The 22,717-nt window shown below is 45.6% G+C and overlaps 1 protein-coding gene across 10 annotated transcripts in view; it reads right to left on the bottom strand.

Annotated features, from left to right (window-relative positions):
- Positions 1-983: 983 nt before the first annotated feature.
- USP13 (ubiquitin specific peptidase 13) overlaps positions 984-22,717 on the bottom strand; it is a 153,847-nt gene continuing 132,113 nt past the window's right edge. For 9 of the 10 annotated variants that reach the window (XM_056565255.1, XM_056565246.1, XM_056565253.1 and 6 more), the window contains 5 exons: positions 20,978-21,121; positions 20,010-20,167; positions 10,610-10,775; positions 8,479-8,563; positions 986-2,380 (listed from right to left, as the gene is read on the bottom strand). In XM_056565255.1, the coding sequence (XP_056421230.1) occupies positions 2,287-2,380; positions 8,479-8,563; positions 10,610-10,775; positions 20,010-20,167; positions 20,978-21,121 (647 nt within the window). In that variant the 3' untranslated portion in view covers positions 986-2,286. Of the gene's footprint in view, positions 2,381-8,478; positions 8,564-10,609; positions 10,776-20,009; positions 20,168-20,977; positions 21,122-22,717 lie in introns of all 10 variants that reach the window. The other variant, XM_056565250.1, reaches the window with a different exon arrangement.

The following is a 22,717-nucleotide window of genomic DNA, read 5'->3' as shown; positions in this document are numbered from 1 at the left end:
TTTGTTTTTTTTTAAATAAAAACGGACGGAACTGTATTCTGTAACTTTTAAAAACAGTATACGGCTTAAAGGGGTTATCCAGGAAAAAAACTTTTTTTTATATATATATCAACTGGCCCCAGAAAGTTAAACAGATTTCTAAATTACTTCTATTAAAAAATCGTAATCCTTTCAGTACATATGAGCTTCTGAAGTTAAGGTTGTTCTTTTCTGTCTAAATCCTCTCTGATGACACATGTCTCGGGAAACGCCCAGTTTAGAAGCAAATCCCCATAGCAAACCTCTTCTAAACTGGGCTTTTCCCGAGACAGGTGTCATCAGAGAGGATTTAGACAGAAAAGAACAACCTTAACTTCAGAAGCTCATAAGTACTGAAAGGATTAAGATTTTTTAATAGAAGTAATTAACAAATCTGTTTAACTTTCTGGAGCCAGTTGATATATATATATATATATATATATATATATATATATATATATATATAAGTTTTTTCCTGGAATACCCCTTTAAAAATGCATACGGTTCACTTTTTCCCATACTGTTCCATCTGTTTTTTTGCCATACGGTTTTCCTTAGAAAAACAGATTGAAAACAGTATGGCAAAAACGTGACGTGAACCCAGCCTTAGGCTGGGTTCACACTACGGTTTGTCATTACGGTTCCCGTATACGGCTGGGAGGAGGGGTGGGCGGGGCTTAATCGCGGCGCCCGCACTCAGCCGTATAGGGAAGCGTAGTTAATGCATCTCTATGAGCCGACCGGAGTGAACCGCAGCCTCCGGTCGGCTGCTTTTTTGGCCGTAAGCGGTTTCCCGACCGCAGGCAAAAACATGGTCGACCATGTTTTTGCCTGTGGTCGGGAAACCGCATACGACCGAAAAAGCAGCCGACCGGAGGCTGCGGTTCACTCCGGTCGGCTCGTAGACATACATTAACTACGGTTCCCGAATACGGCTGAGTGCAGGCTCCGTGATTAAGCCCCGTCCACTCCTCCTCCCAGCCGTATACGGGAACCGTAATGACAAACCGTAGTGTGAACCCAGCCTTATTGTGGATTTCTGGTGCAGAAGACCTTTCCACAATCCACAATTATAGATTTCAAACTGGCAGAAGTTTTTTTTTTCTTCTTTCAGAATCTTCAGATTAGGAAACCACGTATTTAAAGCACCGCCTACTTGGACAAGTATCTACTCAGTTTACGTTGACTTATATTGTGCTCTGTCATGAGGTACATGACAAATAGGTATAAATGGGACTTGCTAGATATGACTGTAGTTGACATAGAAAAGGAGTCATTTTTGAATGTTTCTATCTTTAGAGCGCATCTGTTCCGGTTTCAGATGCTTATAATTCTGAATATATTTTCTCTTTTAGGACGATACCAAATTGCAAACAATACAATCGAAGTCTGTAAGGAAGTACGCAACTATAGGACCCAGAAAGTGCTCTGTAATCTTTGCTGAGCCTCCAGCGATTCAGTACGTCTTTTTTAGATGGCAAGTAATCCTACTTACTGCCATGGGTTCACAGAAGGGAATCACTTGAAATTGTGAGTGTATATTCTCAAAAGGTTCTAATACTGAACTACATCCATAACTTTGCCAGCAAAGTACACAGATTGCAAAGAAGGACTTAGCAGAGGCTTAAGAGAGATTACTAAAACAAAATAATAAGAGATGGAGATGGATATATTGCATTCTTTTCTATCTATTTATATTCCAGTATATCTATTCAACTGGAAACATTTGCATATTATGTCATATGTTATATTTCTACATGGGGTGAATGTTATTTATTTGTGGCAAGTTAGAAGGTTCTTTCAGCTACTGTATAACCCAGATCAGAAACATGCTTCCACACCACATCCAGACATATAGTAACAGCGCCACCTGCTGTTATTATTGACAACTGCAGGGCAACAGAAACTAATCTAGTGGATTCATTGTGCAGTTAAGTGACAGCTTCCATATTCACATATTTCCAGTTATTAAATCTTCCAAGAGAGAGAACATACCTAATGCTTGTAATAAAGTAAAAAAGGTAACACACTCATCCATTCCCATTTAAAACTGCACAAAACAAATTACGTTTTCCTGAAGTCGAAATTTCCAGTATTACGCTTTCTGACGCATTAAACATTACTTTCCTTTAAATAAACTATAAATAATGAAGATTTATCTCTTGGTGTTTTGGCAGTTCGGTATTCTTTTCCTTATGCATGTCTTTCTTGAGCTGGTATAAACTCTCTTTGGCTTTCTACAGGCCTAGGAGTTCCCCTAGTTAAGGCTTAACAAGCTATCCTATGATAGAAGTAAAGGTAGCCCAAGTCTTTAGGTGGTCGTTCAGATGCTGAAACTTTATGGTCATTATAAATCACCCATCTGTAAAACAAAATAAAGAAATCGATTACTTCATGCACTGGTCAATATAATTGGTAAAGGCTTGTACATACAGCAATGTGGCAACCAGTGGCGTACCAAGGGGGGGCAGCCCGCCCCGGGTGCCACTCTCAAGGGGGGTGCCAGGGGCGGACTGACCCGCCGCCGCTGCTGAGGTCCGGGACGCTCGTCCCAGATCCCCAGCAGACAGCGCTACATTCTCCTGTATGTGCGATACACGCACATACAGGAGAAGGCATCCCCTCTGTGTGAGCCACATCTGCAGCTTACACAGAGGAGACGTGACCTCCACCCCCACGCAGTACAGGCGCCGATGACGTCACTCATCGGCGCCTGTACTGTGGAGGGGAGAAGACGCGGGCCCTGCAGCTGAGGAGATCGCTGCGTGGTATATCAGGAGAGCATCCTTTTTTTTTTTTTTACCCTGTTTACCTATAGGGAAGGGGGGGGGGGGGGTGCTCTGCATATACTGTACCTATAGGGAAGGGGGGGAGAGGGGGGGTGCTCTGCATATACTTATAGGGAAGGGGGGAGAGGGGGGGCTCTGCATATACTGTACCTATAGGGAGGGGGGGGGGGAGGGGGGGCTCTGCATATACTGTACCTATAGGGAAGGGGGGGAAAGGAGGGAGGGGGGCTCTGCATATACTGTACCTATAGGGAAGGGGGGAGAGGGGGGTGCTCTGCATATACTGTACCTATAGGGAAGGGGGGAGGGGGGTGCTCTGCATATACTGTACCTATAGGGAAGGGGGGGTGAGGGGGGTGCTCTGCATATACTGTACCTATAGGGAAGGGGGGAGAGGGGGGGTGCTCTGCATATACTTATAGGGAAGGGGGGAGAGGGGGGCTCTGCATATACTGTACCTATAGGGAGGGGGGAGAGGGGGGAGGGGGGGCTCTGCATATACTGTACCTATAGGGAAGGGGGGGAGAGGGGGAGGGGGGGCTCTGCATATACTGTACCTATAGGGAAGGGGGAGAGGGGGGGTGCTCTGCATATGCTGTACCTATGGGGAAGGGGGGAGAGGGGGGGGTGCTCTGCATATACTGTACCTATAGGGAAGGGGGGAGAGGGGGGGCTCTGCATATACTGTACCTATAGGGAAGGGGGGAGAGGGGGGGTGCTCTGCATATACTGTACCTATAGGGAAGGGGGGGAGAGGGGGGTGCTCTGCATATACTGTACCTATAGGGAAGGGGGTGCTCTGCATATACTGTACCTATAGGGAAGGGGGGAGAGGGGGGGGTGCTCTGCATATACTGTACCTATAGGGAAGGGGGGGGTGAGGGGGGTGCTCTGCATATATTGTACCTATAGGGAAGGGGGGAGAGGGGGGGCTCTGCATATACTGTACTTATAGGGAAGGGGGAGAGGGGGGCTCTGCATATACTGTACCTATAGGGAAGGGGGGAGAGGGGGGTGCTCTGCATATACTGTACCTATAGGGAAGGGGGGAGGGGGGTGCTTTGCATATACTGTACCTATAGGGAAGGGGGGGTGAGGGGGGTGCTCTGCATATACTGTACCTATAGGGAAGGGGGGAGAGGGGGGGGTGCTCTGCATATACTTATAGGGAAGGGGGGAGAGGGGGGCTCTGCATATACTGTACCTATAGGGAGGGGGGAGAGGGGGGAGGGGGGGCTCTGCATATACTGTACCTATAGGGAAGGGGGGGAGAGGGGGAGGGGGGGCTCTGCATATACTGTACCTATAGGGAAGGGGGAGAGGGGGGGTGCTCTGCATATGCTGTACCTATGGGGAAGGGGGGAGAGGGGGGGGGGTGCTCTGCATATACTGTACCTATAGGGAAGGGGGGAGAGGGGGGGCTCTGCATATACTGTACCTATAGGGAAGGGGGGAGAGGGGGGGTGCTCTGCATATACTGTACCTATAGGGAAGGGGGGAGAGGGGGGTGCTCTGCATATACTGTACCTATAGGGAAGGGGGGAGGGGGTGTTCTGCATATACTGTACCTATAGGGAAGGGGGGAGAGGGGGGGGTGCTCTGCATATACTGTACCTATAGGGAAGGGGGGGGGTGAGGGGGGTGCTCTGCATATATTGTACCTATAGGGAAGGGGGGAGAGGGGGGGCTCTGCATATACTGTACTTACAGGGAAGGGGGAGAGGGGGTGCTCTGCATATACTGTACCTATAGGGAAGGGGGAGAGGGGGGGGCTCTGCATATACTGTACCTATAGGGAAGGGGGGGAGAGGGGGGGTGCTCTGCATATACTGTACCTATAGGGAAGGGGCGGAGAGGGGGGTGCTCTGCATATACTGTAGCTATAGGGAAGGGGGGGAGAGGGGGGTGCTCTGCATGTACTGTACCTATAGGGAAGGGGGGAGAGGGGGGGGCTCTGCATATACTGTACCTATAGGGAAGGGGGGCTCTGCATATACTGTACCTATAGGGAAGGGGGAGAGGGGGGTGCTCTGCATATACTGTACCTATAGGGAAGGGGGAGAGTGGGGGCTCTACATATACTGTACTTATAGGGAAGGGGGAGAGGGGGTGCTCTGCATATACTGTACCTATAGGGAAGGGGGGAGAGGGGGGGGCTCTGCATATACTGTACCTATAGGGAAGGGGGAGGGGGGGCCCTGCATATACTGTACCTATAGGGAAGGGGGGGTGCTCTGCATATACTGTACCTATAGGGAAGGGGGGGGAGAGGGGGGTGCTCTGCATATACTGTACCTATAGGGAAGGGGGGAGAGGGGGGTGCTCTGCATATACCTATAGGGAAGGGGGAGAGGGGGGTGCTCTGCATATACTTATAGGGAAGGGGGGGTGCTCTGCATATACCTATGGGGAAGGGAGGGAGAGGGGGGGTGCTCTGCATATACTGTACCTATAGGGAAGGGGGAGAGTGGGGGCTCTACATATACTGTACTTATAGGGAAGGGGGAGAGGGGGTGCTCTGCATATACTGTACCTATAGGGAAGGGGGGAGAGGGGGGGGCTCTGCATATACTGTACCTATAGGGAAGGGGGAGGGGGGGCCCTGCATATACTGTACCTATAGGGAAGGGGGGGTGCTCTGCATATACTGTACCTATAGGGAAGGGGGGGGAGAGGGGGGTGCTCTGCATATACTGTACCTATAGGGAAGGGGGGAGAGGGGGGGTGCTCTGCATATACCTATAGGGAAGGGGGAGAGGGGGGTGCTCTGCATATACTTATAGGGAAGGGGGCGTGCTCTGCATATACCTATGGGGAAGGGAGGGAGAGGGGGGGTGCTCTGCATATACCTATAGGGAAGAGGGGGGAGAGGGGGGTGCCCTGCATATACCTATAGGGAAGGGAGGGAGAGGGGGGTGCTCTGCATATACCTATAGGGAAGGGAGGGAGAGGGGGGGTGCTCTGCATATTCCTATGGGAAAGGGAGGGAGAGGGGGGTGTAGCTCTGCATATACCTATGGGGAAGAGGGGGGGAGTGTAGTTCTGCATATATCTATGGGGAAGGGGGGGTGTAGCTCTGCATATACCTATGGGGAAAAGGGGGGGTGTAGCTCTGCACATACCTATGGGAAAGAGGTGGGGTGTAACTCTGCATATACCAATGGGAAAGAGGGGGGTGTAACTCTGCATATACCTATGGGAAAGAGGGGGGGAGTGTAACTCTGCATATACCTATGGGAAAGAGGGGGTGTAGCTCTGCATATACCTATGGGAAAGAGGGGGTGTAACTCTGCATATACCTATGGGAAAGAGGGGGGGTGTAAATCTGCATATACCTATGGGAAAGAGGGGGGTGTAGCGTAGCTCTGCATATACCTATGGGAAAGAGGGGGGGATGTAACTCTGCATATACCTATGGGAAAGAGGGGGTTACCTGGCTACTTACCTACCTGCCCTTTGACTGTGCAGCAAAACATACAAAAAGGAGCGCTCCATGGTGCAATAAATAACATATGTGGAAACGCTAGTAATGATAGAGCGTTTACCAATGTTAGTTGTGCAAGTGCCAGCACAACTTGGATAATCGCATGAAACAGATCCCTCTGCTGCCACTCCACAATAAAAGCAATATAAAACCAACGACCTCTAGACCAGTGGATAATAGGGCAACGGGTTTCGCGCTTGTGCACTTCAACAGGCAGCCTGTCGAAGCGCACTAGCGTGAAACACGTTGCATGTTGGGAATAAAAGCTGATTGCTTCAACTGTTGCCTGGTCCCTCAGCGCCCTATTATCCACTGGTCTGGAGGTCGTTGCTTTTACTGTGCAGGACACCAAGGAGGGCATTATTACAGTTTGTGGGCCCATAGATGGAAAGATTGTGTAGAGGAGGGCACTGAATATATGCAGAGTCTGACATGTTTTTCCTGCAGATGTTAAGAGATCCACATGGCGGTCTTATCCGGACGGGAAGAAAAGGAAAGAGGACGCCGCTGATCAGAAAAGACGTAATTGTGAGTCACAAAATGTAATTGTAATCACTTATATGGTGTACACATCCTGTGTACAGCTGATATCTACCACCATATGGTCCTGTATATAATCACTTATATTGTATACAGATTCTTTATAGTATACTGGTCTGTGTATAGTGGTTTTATTCAGTACAGTATGGCGGTATTATCCAATTATTGTGTGGTGGTATATATTTGCTCCTTGTATACCAGTATTATTGATCATGGAAATTTACCTACGTTAAAGTGTTTCTTACATATATAAATTAAAATTTATCGTGTGTGGGATTTGGGTGGAATAGGAGCGTGGCAGAAGACTGACGAGCTGCAGAGCCTAGCAGGGGCCCTTGCCTTTTTTTTTGGTCCGGGGGCCCCGAGTGTTGTCAGTCCTCCCCTGGGGGAGGGAGGGGGTGTAATTAAGGGGTGTGGGGGGGGGGGGCAAACAAAGGGTTCGCCCCGGGTGCCAAATGCTCTAGGTACGCCCCTGGTGGCAACTGCTTATTTGTAATGACTGGACAGCAATGCAGTCTGATGTCAAACACACTAAGAAGATAAACTTTAACTACTAAAATGTGATGTATGTCTGGAACTTTAAAAACCTGTAGAATTTTGTCACAAAAAAAAAACCTTTTGACATTCTGCCCGAACATGTAAAAAGTATATTGCACCGGGTCTTAGTGCTAATACCCTCTGCAATTGCCAGTTATAAGCCAGTGAGGTGTGGTGAAGCTGCCGTGCACTGCATTGGCTCATTGGGGTTTAGAACTTAGAACCAATGCAATCTAAACTTTTGACATGACTGGACAACAAGTCAAACATTTTTGCTTTTTTCTTGTGACAGTGACCATTTAAGTTGTAGCTTTATAATCCACAGCACCAGTGCAGAGTGTAAAAACTGCACACATTTTTTTTTTGCAAGCTCCAGTTTTTGTTTGTCTTTTTGCGCAAAGTAGGAGTTTGACCAACATTTTTTGCACAAAGACAGGTGCTGTGCAAAATAAATGTGCAATTTTGTCACTCTGCTCCAGTGCAGGAAATTATAAATTCCTCCAAAAATGTTATTTGAGAACTATTGTAACCAGCAGCTGTGCATAAGGCTTTATTTACAACCACATCACCATCTTCTGTTGCAGATTCCATCAAAAATTCTGGACAAAAAAAGTAGCACGCGCCACTATACAATGCATCATGAGAAAAATCTGTTAGTGGGTCTGTTACCACTGGTGTCTGGCATGTAAGGGATTCGGAACCAGCGTTATTTTAATTGTTTTCTTCCTTTGCACATGCGCATTTCAATCCTAAAGTCCCCACCCAAGATCCCTCCCATTAAAAATGGACAAAATTTTCAAAAACGTATGGGTTTTTTTTCTATAAAAACTGACGGAACTGTATGCACTTTTAAAAACAGTATACTGTTTAAAAACGCATACGGTTTACTTTTTTCCATACTGTTTCATCTGTTTTTTTGCCATACGGTTTTCTTTAGAAAAACGGATTGAAAACAGTATGGCAAAAACGTAGTGTGAACCCATCCTTACTTAGCCATTTAGTGACACACTGACTATTCTGTAGTATCAGATGAATACAAACAGCAGATTATTGCAACAGCAATGCATTTAACAATAACACAGAATGTCCCATTGTAACACTCATATTTACCTTCCTTCTTTTTTGATATGACACACATAATGCCCAGACATGGTTGATGTTCCTATATGACTGATAAAGGCAAAAAGTTCATATCCTAGGGGGAAAAACAGTTGCCACATTAAGTAATTTCCTTAAAAACAATGTTGTTTTGCCTTACATCAAAGATAAGAACATATACAGTAAAAGTTAGACATATAAATAAGTTAGCTGTCAGCTTTCTTTTCTGATAAACTCATTCACATGCATGCTCAACTCAGCTGAGTGTGCATGTGCTCTCAACGGGGAGAGGAAAGACAGCCGCTGCCAGACTTTTCTGGAGCTGGCTTATCTCCCAGAGAACAAAAGGATCAGGCAATTGAAAAACAACATACTTCTCTCCCCACAACATCTGAAATGGAAAGGGCGAGTTTGGAAAATCAGGAGGCCCCATACAATAATTGAGAATTTAAATGGGCACTGTCAGATACAAAAACATTTTATATGTTGTACATTTTGGCAAAACATTAACCTTTCTAATATACTTCATAAGAAAATTGTATTTCCTTTATATAGAAATCATGGCTTATACAATTATGGCTTTATCCAAGCTGAAGCACAGGCATAGACAAAGTCCAGTAAGTGAGGGTGGGCTAGCACTCCTCTGTGCTCTCTCCTGTCTGATAGTACTCCTCTGTGCTCTCTCCTGTCTGATAGGACTCCTCTGTGCTCTCTCCTGTCTGATAGGACTCCTCTGTGCTCTCTCCTGTCTGATAGTACTCCTCTGTGCTCTCTCCTGTCTGATAGGACTCCTCTGTGCTCTCTCCTGTCTGATTTTACTCCTCTGTGCTCTCTCCTGTATGATAGTACTCCTCTGTGCTCTCTCCTGTCTGATAGTACTCCTCTGTTCTCTCTCCTGTCTGATAAGAATCCTCTGTTCTCTATCCTGTCTGACAGGACTCAACTGTGCTATCTCCTGACTGATAGCCCTCCCCTGTCTGATAGGACTCCTCTGTGCTCTCTCCTGTCTGATAGGACTCCTCTGTGCTCTCTCCTGTCGGATAGCACTCCTCTGTGCTCTCTCCTGTCTGATAGTACTCCTCTGTGCTCTCCCCTGTCTGATAGTACTCCTATGTGCCCTCTCCGGCCTGATAGTACTCCTCTGTGCTCTCTCCTGTCGGATAGCACTCCTCTGTGCTCTCTCCTGTCTTATAGTACTCCTCTGTGCTCTCTCCTGTCTGATAGTACTCCACTAGTACAGGAGAGAGCACAGAGGAGTACTATCAGACAGGAGAGAGCACAGAGGAGTACTATCAGATAGGAGAGAGCACAGAGGAGCACTATCAGACAGGAGAGAGCTCAGAGGAGTACTATCAGACAGGAGAGAGCACAGAGGAGTACTATCAGACAGGAGAGAGCACAGAGGAGTACTATCAGACAGGAGATAGCACAGAGGAGTACTATCAGATAGGAGAGAGCACAGAGGAGTACTATCAGATAGGAGAGAGCACATAGGAGTACTATCAGATAGGAGAGAGCACAGAGGAGTACTATCAGACAGGAGAGAGCACAGAGGAGTACTATCAGACAGGAGAGAGCACAGGGGAGTACTATCAGACAGGAGATAGCACAGAGGAGTACTATCAGATAGGAGAGAGCACAGAGGAGTACTATCAGATAGGAGAGAGCACATAGGAGTACTATCAGATAGGAGAGAGCACAGAGGAGTACTATCAGACAGGAGAGAGCACAGAGGAGTGCTATCAGACAGGAGAGAGCACAGAGGAGTCCTATCAGACAGGAGAGAGCACAGAGGAGTACTATCAGATAGGAGAGAGCACAGATTAGTCCTATCAGACAGGAGAGAGCACAGAGGAGTCCTATCAGACAGGAGAGAGCACAGAGGAGTACTATCAGACAGGAGAGAGCACAGAGGAGTACTATCAGACAGGAGTGAGCACAGAGGAGTGCTATCAGACAGGAGAGAGCACAGAGGAGTGTTATCAGACTCACCCTGACTTACTGGACTTTGTTCATGCCTGTGCTTGCATCCATGATTTATATAAAAAAGGAAATCACATTTTCTTATGAAGTGTATTAGAAAGGTTTTGCCAAGATGTAAAACATATAATTTGTTTTTGTATCTGGTAATTTACTGTCTTACTTCCATTTCCATCTTTAACTCGAGGTCCTTCTTGTTCATTGTTGGTAAGTATCCCATTTGATTGCTGATTGTTTTCCTCATCTACAGATTGTGAAGTATTAGCGGCTTCATCTTCACATTCAGGATGTGAGAATATCCAGTCCAGGGCCCGCTCCAGATTGTTATTCTAGAATTAAAGAAAAACAGCATGCTTCAGACAACTCTGATCATATCCATATTTGAAATATAAAATAGCTACTTAGTAACATTTTTATATTACATTGTGGAAGCAAATAGAAATCTTAAGTAAAACTAAAAACTAAAAAACATAATATCAAATATTTTTAAAACATTATTTTAATCTTACTGTGGGTCATATTTTGGTTAATATTTTGCCAAAACCAGGAAAGGAACGGATGTGCACCTTTTTCTGTGTTTTAGACTTTCCTAGTAAGTACTGACTAAAAGGAGGACTAAAATACTGCTACTAAAATATTGTGTGCACATAGCCTAAGGTTTATTTACTTTTGTTTGGAAGATTTTTTTTTACTTTATTTCATCACAAATAAGGTTGTGCTATCTTGTTGCTAATTTTGTACAGTGTATTTGGTTACTAACCTTTCAACAACCAAGATGCCCTGTGTGTGCACATAAGGAGAAGCACTTTTCTTGGCCATTATATAACTTGTATATTTGAATTTCTCCCTCTGCAGACTCTACTGCTAATTTTAGTCTTTTCTGAGCTAGGGGGTGAAGACTAGCCTCTATGATGTCTCCTATACCTTGCACACACACACAGAAAAGCTCCCCTACATCTTTATCGCAATCAGTCAAAAGAAGCAGTAGCATGGGGCATTTTTAAAGCAGTATAAGCTGTGAATCAAGCACTAAAAGAGACATAGCACTTAACAAAAAACTTCTGCACTCCGAGGAAGAGTTAAAGAGGTACTCCTGGTGCTAAAAATGATCTCCTATTGTGCTGAGGCCACAACGTTCAGCAAAAGGACCAGAAGACTTCACAAGGGGACTGCTGAGGGAGCAACATAGGCGAGTATATGTTCTTTATTATTTTCATGGCAACCCAAGCTCAAAAGGAGATACCGTAATTTTTAGTACCCAGAATACCCCTTTAATGACTCTTTCTGCCTCTTCCTCACTCTGAAGCTAACCCCCCCTCACACACACACATTTCTATGGGCATAATGGTACCCGAGTCTTCTGAGAGCTAATCCATCTCGATCAAGACAAGCTTTTTGCAGCTTTTTAGAGTGAATAATGAGAAGCGAAGTAATAAAGTAGATATGATAAGTGGAGAAATGGTAATTTTTCTCCAACAAGATTTATTACAAAGTTTGTTACATTTGCCTATACTATTGATTTATGCAAAGTTTGTTGAAAGTGTGCTGACCATTTAAACACTTTAAAATGCTCATTTGTTAAACTTCTACTCTGTAGACAAAATACATACTATTTTAAGAATGGAATGCATTGCCTCTGTTGTAGCATCAATCTTATCTTATGCACAACAAGCATAAGAAAATAAATATTTGCCATTGCAATCAGGGCCGCCATCAGGGGGGTACAGGCAGTACTCAAGTACGGGGCCCGGTGCCCAGGGGAGCCCGGGCCCCGTGACCGATCCTGCACACTTCCCGCAGGGAGTAGACCCCCAGGGCTGCCATCAGGGGGGTACAGGCAGTACCCCAGTACGGGGCCCAGTGCCCAGGGGAGCCCAGGCTCCGTGACTGACCCCGCTAACTCCCCGCAAGGAGTAGACCCCGCCCGGCCGGGTTAAGGGCCCGCCGCCGCTACTGAGAATCCAGGACACTCGTTCCAGATCGCCAGCAGACAGCGCTGCCTTCTCCTGTATGCACGATACAAGCACATACAGGAAAAGGCGTCCCCTCTGTGTGAGCAGCATCTGCAGCTTACACAGAGGAGACATAACCTCCGCCCCCACGCAGCACGCAGTACAGGCGCCGATGATGTCACTCATCATCAAGGAGGGGAGAAGATGCGGGCCCCTGCTGCTGAGGAGATCGCTGCATGGGACATCAGGTGAGCATAATTTTTTTAACTATGCATATACCTATGGGGAAGAGGGGGGGGAGGGGGGTAACTCTGCATATAGGGAAAGGGGGGGTAACTCTTCCTATACCTATAGGGAAAGGGGGTAACTCTGCCTATACCTATAGGCAGAGTTACCCCCCTTACCCTATAGGTATAGGCAGAGTTACCCCCTTTCCCTATAGGCATAGGAAGAGTTACCCCCCCCCCCTATACCTATGGGGAAGGGGGGGGGGGTAACTCTGCCTATACCTATGGGGAAAGGGGTGGGGGTAACTCTGCCTACACCTATGGGGAAAGGGGGGGGGTAACTCTGCCTATACCTATAGGGAAAGGGGGTAACTCTGCCTATACCTATGGGGAAAGGGGGGTAACTCTGCCTATAGGGAAGGGGGGTAACTCTGCCTATACGTATAGGGAAAGGGGAGGGGGTAACTCTGCCCATAACTATAGGGAAAGGGGGTAACTCTGCCTATAGGGAAAGGGGGGGGGATAACTCTGTCTATACCTATAGGGAAAGGGGGGTAACTCTGCCTATGCCTATGGGGAAAGGGAGGTAACTCTGCCTATAGGCAAAGGGGGGTAACTCTGCCTATACCTATGGGGAAAGGGGGAGGGGGGTAACTCTGCCTATAGGGAAAGGGGGGTAACTCTGCCTACACCTATGGGGAAAGGGGGGGGGGGGAACTGTTCCTATACCTATAGGGAAAGGGGGGCAACTCTGCCTATAGGGAAAGGGAGGTAACTCTGCCTATACCTATGGGGAAAGGGGGGTAGCTCTGCCTATAGGGAAAGGGGGGGTAACTCTGCCTATACCTATGTGGAAAGGGAGGGGGGTAACTGCCTATAGGGAAATGGGGTTAACGCTGCCTACACCTATGGGGAAAGGGGGGGTAACTCTTCCTATACCTATAGGGAAAGGGGAGCAACTCTGCCTATAGGGAAAGGGGGGTAACTCTGCCTATACCTATGGGGAAAGGGGGGTAGCTCTGCCTATAGGGAAAGGGGGGGGGTAACTCTGCCTATACCTATGGGGAAAGGGGGGTGACTCTGCCTATAGGAAAAGGGAGGTAACTCTGCCTATACCTATGGGGAAAGGGGGGTAACTCTGCCTATACCTATGGGGAAAGGGGGGGGGTAACTCTGCCTATACCTATGGGGAAAGGGGGGTAACTCTGCCTATAGGGAAAGGGGGGATAACTCTGCCTATACCTATGGGGAAAGGGGGGTAACTCTGCCTATAGGCAAAGGTGGGTAACTCTGCCTATACCTATGGGGAAAGGGGGGGTAACTCTGCCTATACCTATAGGGAAAGGGGGGTAACTCTGCCTACAGGGAAAGGGGGGGGTAACTCAGCCTATACCTATGGGGAAGGGGGGGAGGGTAACTCTGCCTATAGGGAAAGAGGGGGGGGGTAAATCTGCCTATACCAATGGGGAAGAGGGGGGGGGGGGTAACTCTGCCTATACCTATAGGAAAAGGGGGTAACTCTGCCTATAGGGAAAGGGGGGGGTAACTCTGTCTACATCTATGGGGAATGGGGGGGGTAACTCTGCCTATACTTACGAGGGGTGAGCTACCTAACTTTATACCTGGATGCCTAACTACTTACCTACATACCAGGCTATCTAACTGCCTACATACCCAGCTATCTAACTATGTACCTGGCCTTCATACATGGCTGCCTAACTACCTTGCTAGCCCCCTACCTACCTGGCTTGTCACCTATCTGCATATCTGGCTTCCTGATCTACCTACCTAGTTACCTATTTACATGGCTACCTACCTACCTGCCCTTTTACTGTGCAGGACACCAAGGAGGGCATTATTACAGTTTGTGGGCCTATAGATGGAAAGATTGTGTAGAGGAGGGCACTGAAAAAATGTAAAGTCTGACATGTTTTTCCTGCAGATGTTAAGAGATCCACATGGCGGTCTTATCCGGACGGAGAAGAAAAGGAAAGAGGACGCCGCTGATCAGAAAAGACGTAATTGTGAGTCCCAAAATGTAACTGTAATCACTTATATGGTGTACACATCCTGTGTACAGCTGTTATCTACCGCCATATGGTCCTGTATATAATCACTTTTACAGATCCTGTATAGTATACTGGTCTGTATATAGTGGTTTTATTCAGTACAGTATGGCGGTATTATCCAGTTATTGTGTGGTGGTATATATTTACTCCTTGTATACCAGTATTATTGGTCATGAAAATTTCCCTACGTTGAAGTGTTTCTTACATATTAAAATTTTTGTTTATTGTGTGTGGGATTTGGGTGGAATAGGGACGTGGCAGAAGATTGACGAGCTGCAGAGCCTAGCAGGGGCTCTTGCATTTTTTTTGGTCCGGGGGCCCAGATTGTTGTCAGTCAGCCCCTGGCTATGACCCATTGGCCATAGCAGTCGATCCTGACCCCAGACTAGAGAAGAAGTGATTGGACCATGGGAACTGGCCGGTACACAGACATACTGCCTGCAGCCGCATCCTACATATGGCTGGAGGCAGTATGTCTGTGGAGGGCCTACAGCAGTATATGGGGGCACAGAGGGGAGGGGGGGGTCATTTAATATATATGGGGGCACCAAGAGGGGGTCATTAAATATATTATGGGGGCACCAAGAGGGGGGGGTAAATAAATATATAGGGGGCACAGAGGGGTGTACATATATATACAGGGGCATAGAGAGGCACAAAGTGGGCCCTATTAATGTGTGCAGCCATACACATGAAGAGTCTAAAGAAGTGGGCATTGTGTTGAAGAAAGGCACCTAAAATGTTTGTCTGGCAGGTTCTTTGGAGACGAGTCTTCATGATGGCCTCTAATCAAAGAAGACGTAGCTTGTGAGTCAGTAAATGTAACTGTAATCCCTTATAATGGCTGCAGAGCCCTTGCTAGTATTAACCTCTGTATGATCAGTATGTGGCAATATTGTTCAATTTTTAGGGAAGTTTCACAGTAACTAGATTAGGGTGTATTAGAATATAGCAGGGTGCAGTGCAGTAAAATACTGTGCAGCACAATGTCTTACTGCACTGCACTCTGCTTTAATCTAATTCGAAATATATCATTAGAAAATAAAATAAGATTAAAGACAGGCCCTGGGGGCGGATTCGGGGGGGCGGGCCACATGGTGGAAGGGGGGGCAGAGGCCTTGAGCTTTGTAAGGGGCCCCTAAGTTTCTGATGGCAGCCCTGATTGCAATAATACCATATGAGGGCCCTCACACTCCTTAATAAATATTGTTTAAACCCCCCCTTGAAGACTCAGCTCTTTAGAGCCCCAAGGATGATTTTTGCTTTCTTCTTTCACGCAAACATAGCTGTAGGAGAGCTTGTTTTTGTGGAACGAGTACATTTTTTTTGATTGCACTGTTTTGTGGTACAATGGGAGCAATGCCAGAGGGCCTTACTTGTATTTAATCAGCAGGGTCTGCAGAACATGGTGGCAGATACAATGTGCTATCAGTTGCTTCACTTCTAAGATTTTTAGGGGTTTAAAATCACTGGTACCAAGCAAAGAGTTTTAAAGTGAAAAAATGTGGGCATGTGCAAGAGACATTTTCTCAAAACATCTACAACCCATTTGCGTTTCATTGCCATCAGCTGACATTTTCAGATGAATTCTTGTCAGATGGCGTTGACACTGCCTTTGGTGCTTTAATCAACAGTATATAGATAATGACAAGTAAAGCATACAGCAAAATTGAGACACTGTCAAGGAGATAGCCTTTCCTGCATTTCAAGAATGATAATGCAATGTACAAGTCTGTTACTGAATAAACATTTCAGTGTTTTGCTTTTTACTTCTGTGGCCATATATTCTGTATCATTGTGATAATGTCATTTATCTCTTTAGATTGTAAATAAAGAGCACTGTTAGTATTGTATATTATAACAATGTATCCCCAACACTATAGTCTTTACAGAGTTGGTTTGTGAATTTGAATCAAGGTTAGCATATACTATATTCTATGGAATGTTTATTATAAGTTATGTACTTTACTTCCAATTCAGTCCCATTTAGTTACTTTGAGCTATTTTCCAGGAGATTGTATTTGGGAAGAAGTTTAAAGCATTTCCTATCTCCATGCAAACATATGGAGATGGAATTTATATAATTGTATGATAAGCAGACTTGGCCAAAATCCCATTAATCGTCAACAATGTATGGCAGGAGTGATATATAGTATATGGACATAACTACTGGGACCCCTAAATCTTATACTTACAGAAGCTTTTAATGGAGTAGTCCAGTATTTAAAAACGTATCCCTTATCCTAAGGATAGTGGATACGTTTTAGATTGCAGGGGTCCGACCGCTGGGAGTCCCCGCAATCTCCCGTACACGGAGATTGCCAAAGGCAGCGCTCTGGCTCTCCCATAGAGTTGTATTGAGGGGACGTGTCAGCTGCCACTTCATATGGTTGTCGGTACACCCCCTTCCCACGGACTGCCGGGCCCCCTACTTGAGATCGCGGGGGGTGCCAGCGGTCGGACCCCCTGCTATCTGAAACGTATCCCCTATCCTTAGGATAGGGGCTACGTTTTTCAACACTGAAGATCTCCTTTAAGACATCCTATTCTAAATCATAGCAATTAATATGGAAATGCTCCTTTATAGGTAGAACAGCTTTCACTCTTGTGGGAAGACTTTTACAAGAATTTTCAGTGTGTCTGTGGGTTCATCCAGAATAACATTTGTGAGGTCAGACATGGAAGGCCTGGATAGCAATTTCCATTCTAGTTACTCTCAAAGGTGTTTAATCGGGTCGGCGCAAGGCTCTTTGTGGGCCAGTCAACTTCTACCACACCAAACTCCCCCAACCTCAATTGTGTATTTGGGCACAGTAATGTCGGAAAAAGGCCTTTCCTAAATGGTTCCCACAAACTTGGAAGCACTCAGTTGTCAATATGTCTTGGTATGCTAAAGCATTAAAGGGGTACTCTGGTGGAAAACAATTTTTTTCAAATTTACTGGTGCCAGAAAGTTAAACCGATTTTTAAATTACTTCTATTTAAAAATCTTAATCTTTCCAGTACTTATCAGCTGCTGTATGCTCCAGAGGAAATTGTATAGTTATTTTCTGTCTGACCACAGTGCTCTCTGCTGCTAGTCCATATCAGGAACTGTCCAGAGCAGGAGAAGTTTGCTATGGGGATTTGCGCCTACTCTGGACAGTTCCTGACACAGACAGAGGTGTCAGCAGAGAGCACTGTGGTCAGGCAGAAAAGAACTATAACAATTTCCTCTGTAGTATACAGCAGCTGATAAGTACTGTAAAGATTAAGATTTTTTTTATAGAAGTAATTTACAAATCTGATATAAAAGTAGAATAAGTACAAGTCCGGCACTGCTATGCAGGTGAAGGCAATATACTTGGTAATATGGTGTCTGCTGATCCAGGCATGGATGAAGACTATAAAGTGTATCCTATGTCGGGGTGCTGGTCAAGAAAGCACAAATCGCTATGGAATCAGAACAATGTAGAAAAACCTTCTATGCACGAAGATCGGGTGAGTGCGGTTTTTCTACATTGTTCTATTTTACAAATCTATTTATCTCTCTGACACCAGTTAATTTGAAAAAAAAAATTTCCACCAGAGTACCCCTTTAATGCTTTAGCATACCAAGACATATTGACAATTGTGTGCTTCCAAGTTTGTGGGAACCATTTAGGAAAGGCCTTTTTTCCGACATTTCTGTGCCCAAATACACAATTGAGGTTGGGGGAGTTTGGTGTGGTAGAAGTTTATGAAAATAAATTGTTTTCCACTTGAGTAGTCCTTTAAGCTTATCTTTCAGTGGAACTGGGGGCTTAGGCCTACCCAGCCATACAACCCTATAGCATTACTCCTCCGCCACTTGAGAAACCTTGGCGTTGGTGTGCGGGCTCTGGTATGTCCTTCATACAAGGATATACTGGCTAATGTCTCAATTTTAACATCAGTGTTGAGGGATAGCCAATGTCATTGTTTACATCTACCACAGTAGTGCACCCATATTCCTGTATTATTCTAAATATTCTAATTGTTACACATCCACATCGTCTATCTGGTGTAGGATTCTATTGTGGCACTTGTAGTCTGCTGCAGGCATCCTCCATTGTATGCATTTTTATGCTGGGGATCGCCCCTAGCAACGGACTACAAGGGCAGGATCTGCTCCCCCAGTATAAATGCACAACCGCATTTGGGGTTGAGCACCTCCAGCCATTTGAGACCACATTTTTGTTGTTGTCATTACTCCTCCTCCAACAAACTTTACAGTTGGCACAGTGCAGTCTGACAGACATTGTTCTTCTCCAAACCCAGACTCATCCATCAGGCTGCCATATAGAGAAGTGTGCTACATCACTTCACAGAACATTTTTCCCCTGCTCCAGAGTCTAATGGTGTTAGCATGGCACCACTATATCTGACACTTGTCATTGTGTTTGGTGATGTAAGTCTTGTATGCAGCTGCTCGGCCATAGAAATGCATGACAAAGCTTTCAGCACTCAGATTATGTGCGGATTTTATTGTCAGATAAGGTTATGGAGTATTCCTCCTAATACAGTACCACACTGAAATGAATGGAACTCAGGGAGAACAACCTATTCTTTCAGAAATGTTTGTATAGTTTGTATAGACTAAAAGTAACACCGGAATTCAGTGGTTGAGAGCTACAACTCCTACAGTGGTTGAGAGCTGCAAACCTACAACTCCCAGCATGCTACAACTACCAAGTTACCAGTAACTATAGTAGCATTAAAGAGTACCTGTCATAAAACCATAGTTTCTAAAGTAACTCAGATTATATTCCTTAACTACGTCAAACACCCCTCCTGCTCTTAAAAAAAATTCTGAGCTTTAAACACCTTTGTATCATACATTTCCCCTTGGTCACATTGTATGAGCTCCCAGCAGGAGAAAGTGGGCGTTCCCCAGCAGGCACAATGTCACTGAAGCCCGCGAGAGCTGTGCCTTCCCATGTCCCACACGCACTTCCTGAGTTTGGTCTCCTGCCAGGCCGGGAGGAGACCAAACTAACTGTTTGACTTGCGCAGGGACCAGAACAGAGCCACCTAGATGCCATTTTTTTCAATCACATTTAAAGCTCTGAACCTTTTATATGTTTTTAACAGCAAGTAATAGAAAAGTGTCTTACTGTATAATTACATAAGGAACAATATATTAAAAGTTTAGTTTGGTGACAGCTTCTCTTTAATGATGCCAAATAAGCCCCAATTGAGGACATTGCAACTTGGGAACTACTTATTTAGCACCCAATGTATCCTAATAAACATAAATAATCATTGCAATAAGCTAAATCTTTATGTGCTACAAATGACCCTGCATAATAACTTACTGTTGCCCTCAATGCCTGGAAAGCTTGATTTCTCTGGAAACCCATGGATGTGATAAGAGCTACGATCTCTTCTGGTGGTTGGTTGAGTTCAGGGTGTCCAAATGAAGGTTGGGCAGATGCAGCAGCACATCCAGGGATGTTTAATGGTTCTGCAAAATCTATTGAAACACACAAAACACATATTTATTTTATGCTATATTTTTACAAAGAAAAGCGCAGCTACATTCGTCCTGTGTTCTAGAATGCACTGAGAATTAATGTTTTCATTTCATCCAAGACTAAACATCTGTCCCCGATCTTGAGTTAAAGAGTTTCTCCCATCGGGGCAGCCCCTGAGTCTCTCCCATCGGGACAGCCCCTGAGTTTCTCCCATCGGGACAGCCCCTGAGTTTCTCCCATCGGGACAGCCCCTGAGTCTCTCCCATCGGGACAGCCCCTGAGTCTCTCCCATCGGGACAGCCCCTGAGTCTCTCCCATCGGGACAGCCCCTGAGTCTCTCCCATCGGGACAGCCCCTGAGTCTCTCCCATCGGGACAGCCCCTGAGTCTCTCCCATCGGGACAGCCCCTGAGTCTCTCCCATCGGGACAGCCCCTGAGTTTCTCCCATCGGGAAAGCCCCTGAGTTTCTCCCATCGGGAAAGCCCCTGAGTTTCTCCCATCGGGACAGCCCCTGAGTTTCTCCCATCGGGACAGCCCCTGAGTTTCTCCCATCGGGACAGCCCCTGAGTCTCTCCCATCAGGACAGCCCCTGAGTTTCTCCCCTCGGGACAGCCCCTGAGTTTCTCCCATCGGGACAGCGCCTGAGTTTCTCCCATCGGGACAGCCCCTGAGTTTCTCCCATCAGGACAGCCCCTCTCCAGGAAATGAATGGCACTTCTCAGGCCCATTAAAAATTATCGGTAAATAATAAAAGCAGAGTGGTTGAAATTTCATTTGTTCCTTTACAGGTTCAAGGAAATGTTACTGACCAGGATCTTCCATGTGTGCAATAATCCAGTTGAAAGCTAATTCTGCACCCATGCTTCCAGTGTAGTACACAGCCTTCCGACAAGCCTCCAGTGGGAAACCCATCTCAGCCAGCTGCATGACTGAAGACTCGTCTATGTCAGGAGCTGAAATAACATGCAGTAAAGGCCATTCAGCACTCCAGTACGTGAAGCCATTTCTTTATGCTAACCTACCTAATGATGGTAAGTGGCAACATGGAATATCAGTATGGGCCAAAAAAATGCCACAGAATATGTTACATTTTACTACAACAGCTACATCTAACTGTAAATCAGGGGTCTCAAACTGTGGCCCTCCAGATGTTTCAAAACTTCAACTCCCAGCATGTCCGGACAGCCAACGGCTGTCCGGGCATGCTGGGAGTTGAAGTTTTGCAACATCTGGAGGGCCACAGTTTTAGACCACTGCTGTAAATCATTTCAACTATGGTCCTAGTTGTTGGCAAAAATCCTAGTAAAATCAAAAATATTGGTGTCACGTAGACCAGGGGCTGGGCATAGTTTGAGTTCTGTGCTATGAACAAATTACTACACAGCATTTACCTACAGAGAGCCCAATTTGTCTTCTGGTTGGTGGGGAGGTGTTGAGGATCCACTGAGCTAGCGTAAATGAGTGATATACAGCTGTGTTGCTGATGCCCACTAGAGTCTTCAGACTTGCAAGCCTTGAGGCTAAAGGTTTGTTTGTTTGTAGTTTTATGTTGGGGGGGGGGGGGGAGTATTATCTATAATATTGTTGGTATCTGTGGTCAATACTGCTATTGGGGTCTTTGAAGGTCACTCTTATTGAAGGGCCAAAAAGAAAAAGTATCAGGGTAAAATTAACACATTGGCGATCTACCCAGGTGCATACACCACTATTCTGACTAGTGATATATGGTGCAAACCATGAAAAGAGGAACATTCATCAAACAAATGCCTCTTTAAAGGGGTACTCCGGTGGAAAACATTTTTTTTTCTTTTTAAATCAACTGGTGCCAGAAAGTTAAACAGATTTGTAAATTACTTCTATTATTAAAACATCTTAAATCTTCTAGTACTTTTTAGCTGCTGAATACCACAGAGGAAATTCTTTTCTTTTTGGAACACAGAGCTCTCTGCTGAAATCACGAGCACAGTGCTCTCTGCTGACATATCTGTCCATTTTAGGAACTGTCCAGAGCAGCATATGTTTGCTATGAGGATTTTCTTCTACTCTGGACAGTTCTTAAAATGGACAGAGATGTCAGCAGAGAGCACTGTGATCATGATGTCAGCAGACAGCTCTGTGTTCCAAAAAGAAAATAATTTTCCTTTGTAGTATTCAGCAGCTAATAAGTACTTGAAGGATTAAGATGTTTTATTAGAAGTAATTTACAAATCTGTTTAACTTTCTGGCATCAGTTGATTTAATAAAAAATAAAAAAAGTTTTCCTCCGGAGTACCCCTTTAATAAGGTTGCCTGCCTTTTTTTACATGCCCATTTGTTGGAAGTGTCCGCTGAAAATAAGCGGATCACAGGTTGTACTGCTGCAGGGCGATCAGGTGCATTCTGCAGGAGAAAGTGGAATTTGTCCGTTGTGTCAATGAATTAGGACAACATTTACATTGCGTCTATAGAAATCAATGCACTGACTTACTGGGTCCTCCAGAGGAATGGAAGCTATTTGTAACCATTTTATATTCCATGCTCTAGCTACCGTAACTGATAAAGGTTCTGGA

This window comes from Hyla sarda, chromosome 3 (genome assembly GCF_029499605.1).
Source record: "Hyla sarda isolate aHylSar1 chromosome 3, aHylSar1.hap1, whole genome shotgun sequence".
Taxonomy (NCBI): domain Eukaryota; kingdom Metazoa; phylum Chordata; class Amphibia; order Anura; family Hylidae; genus Hyla; species Hyla sarda.
This window is presented reverse-complemented; position numbering and strand designations above follow the sequence as displayed.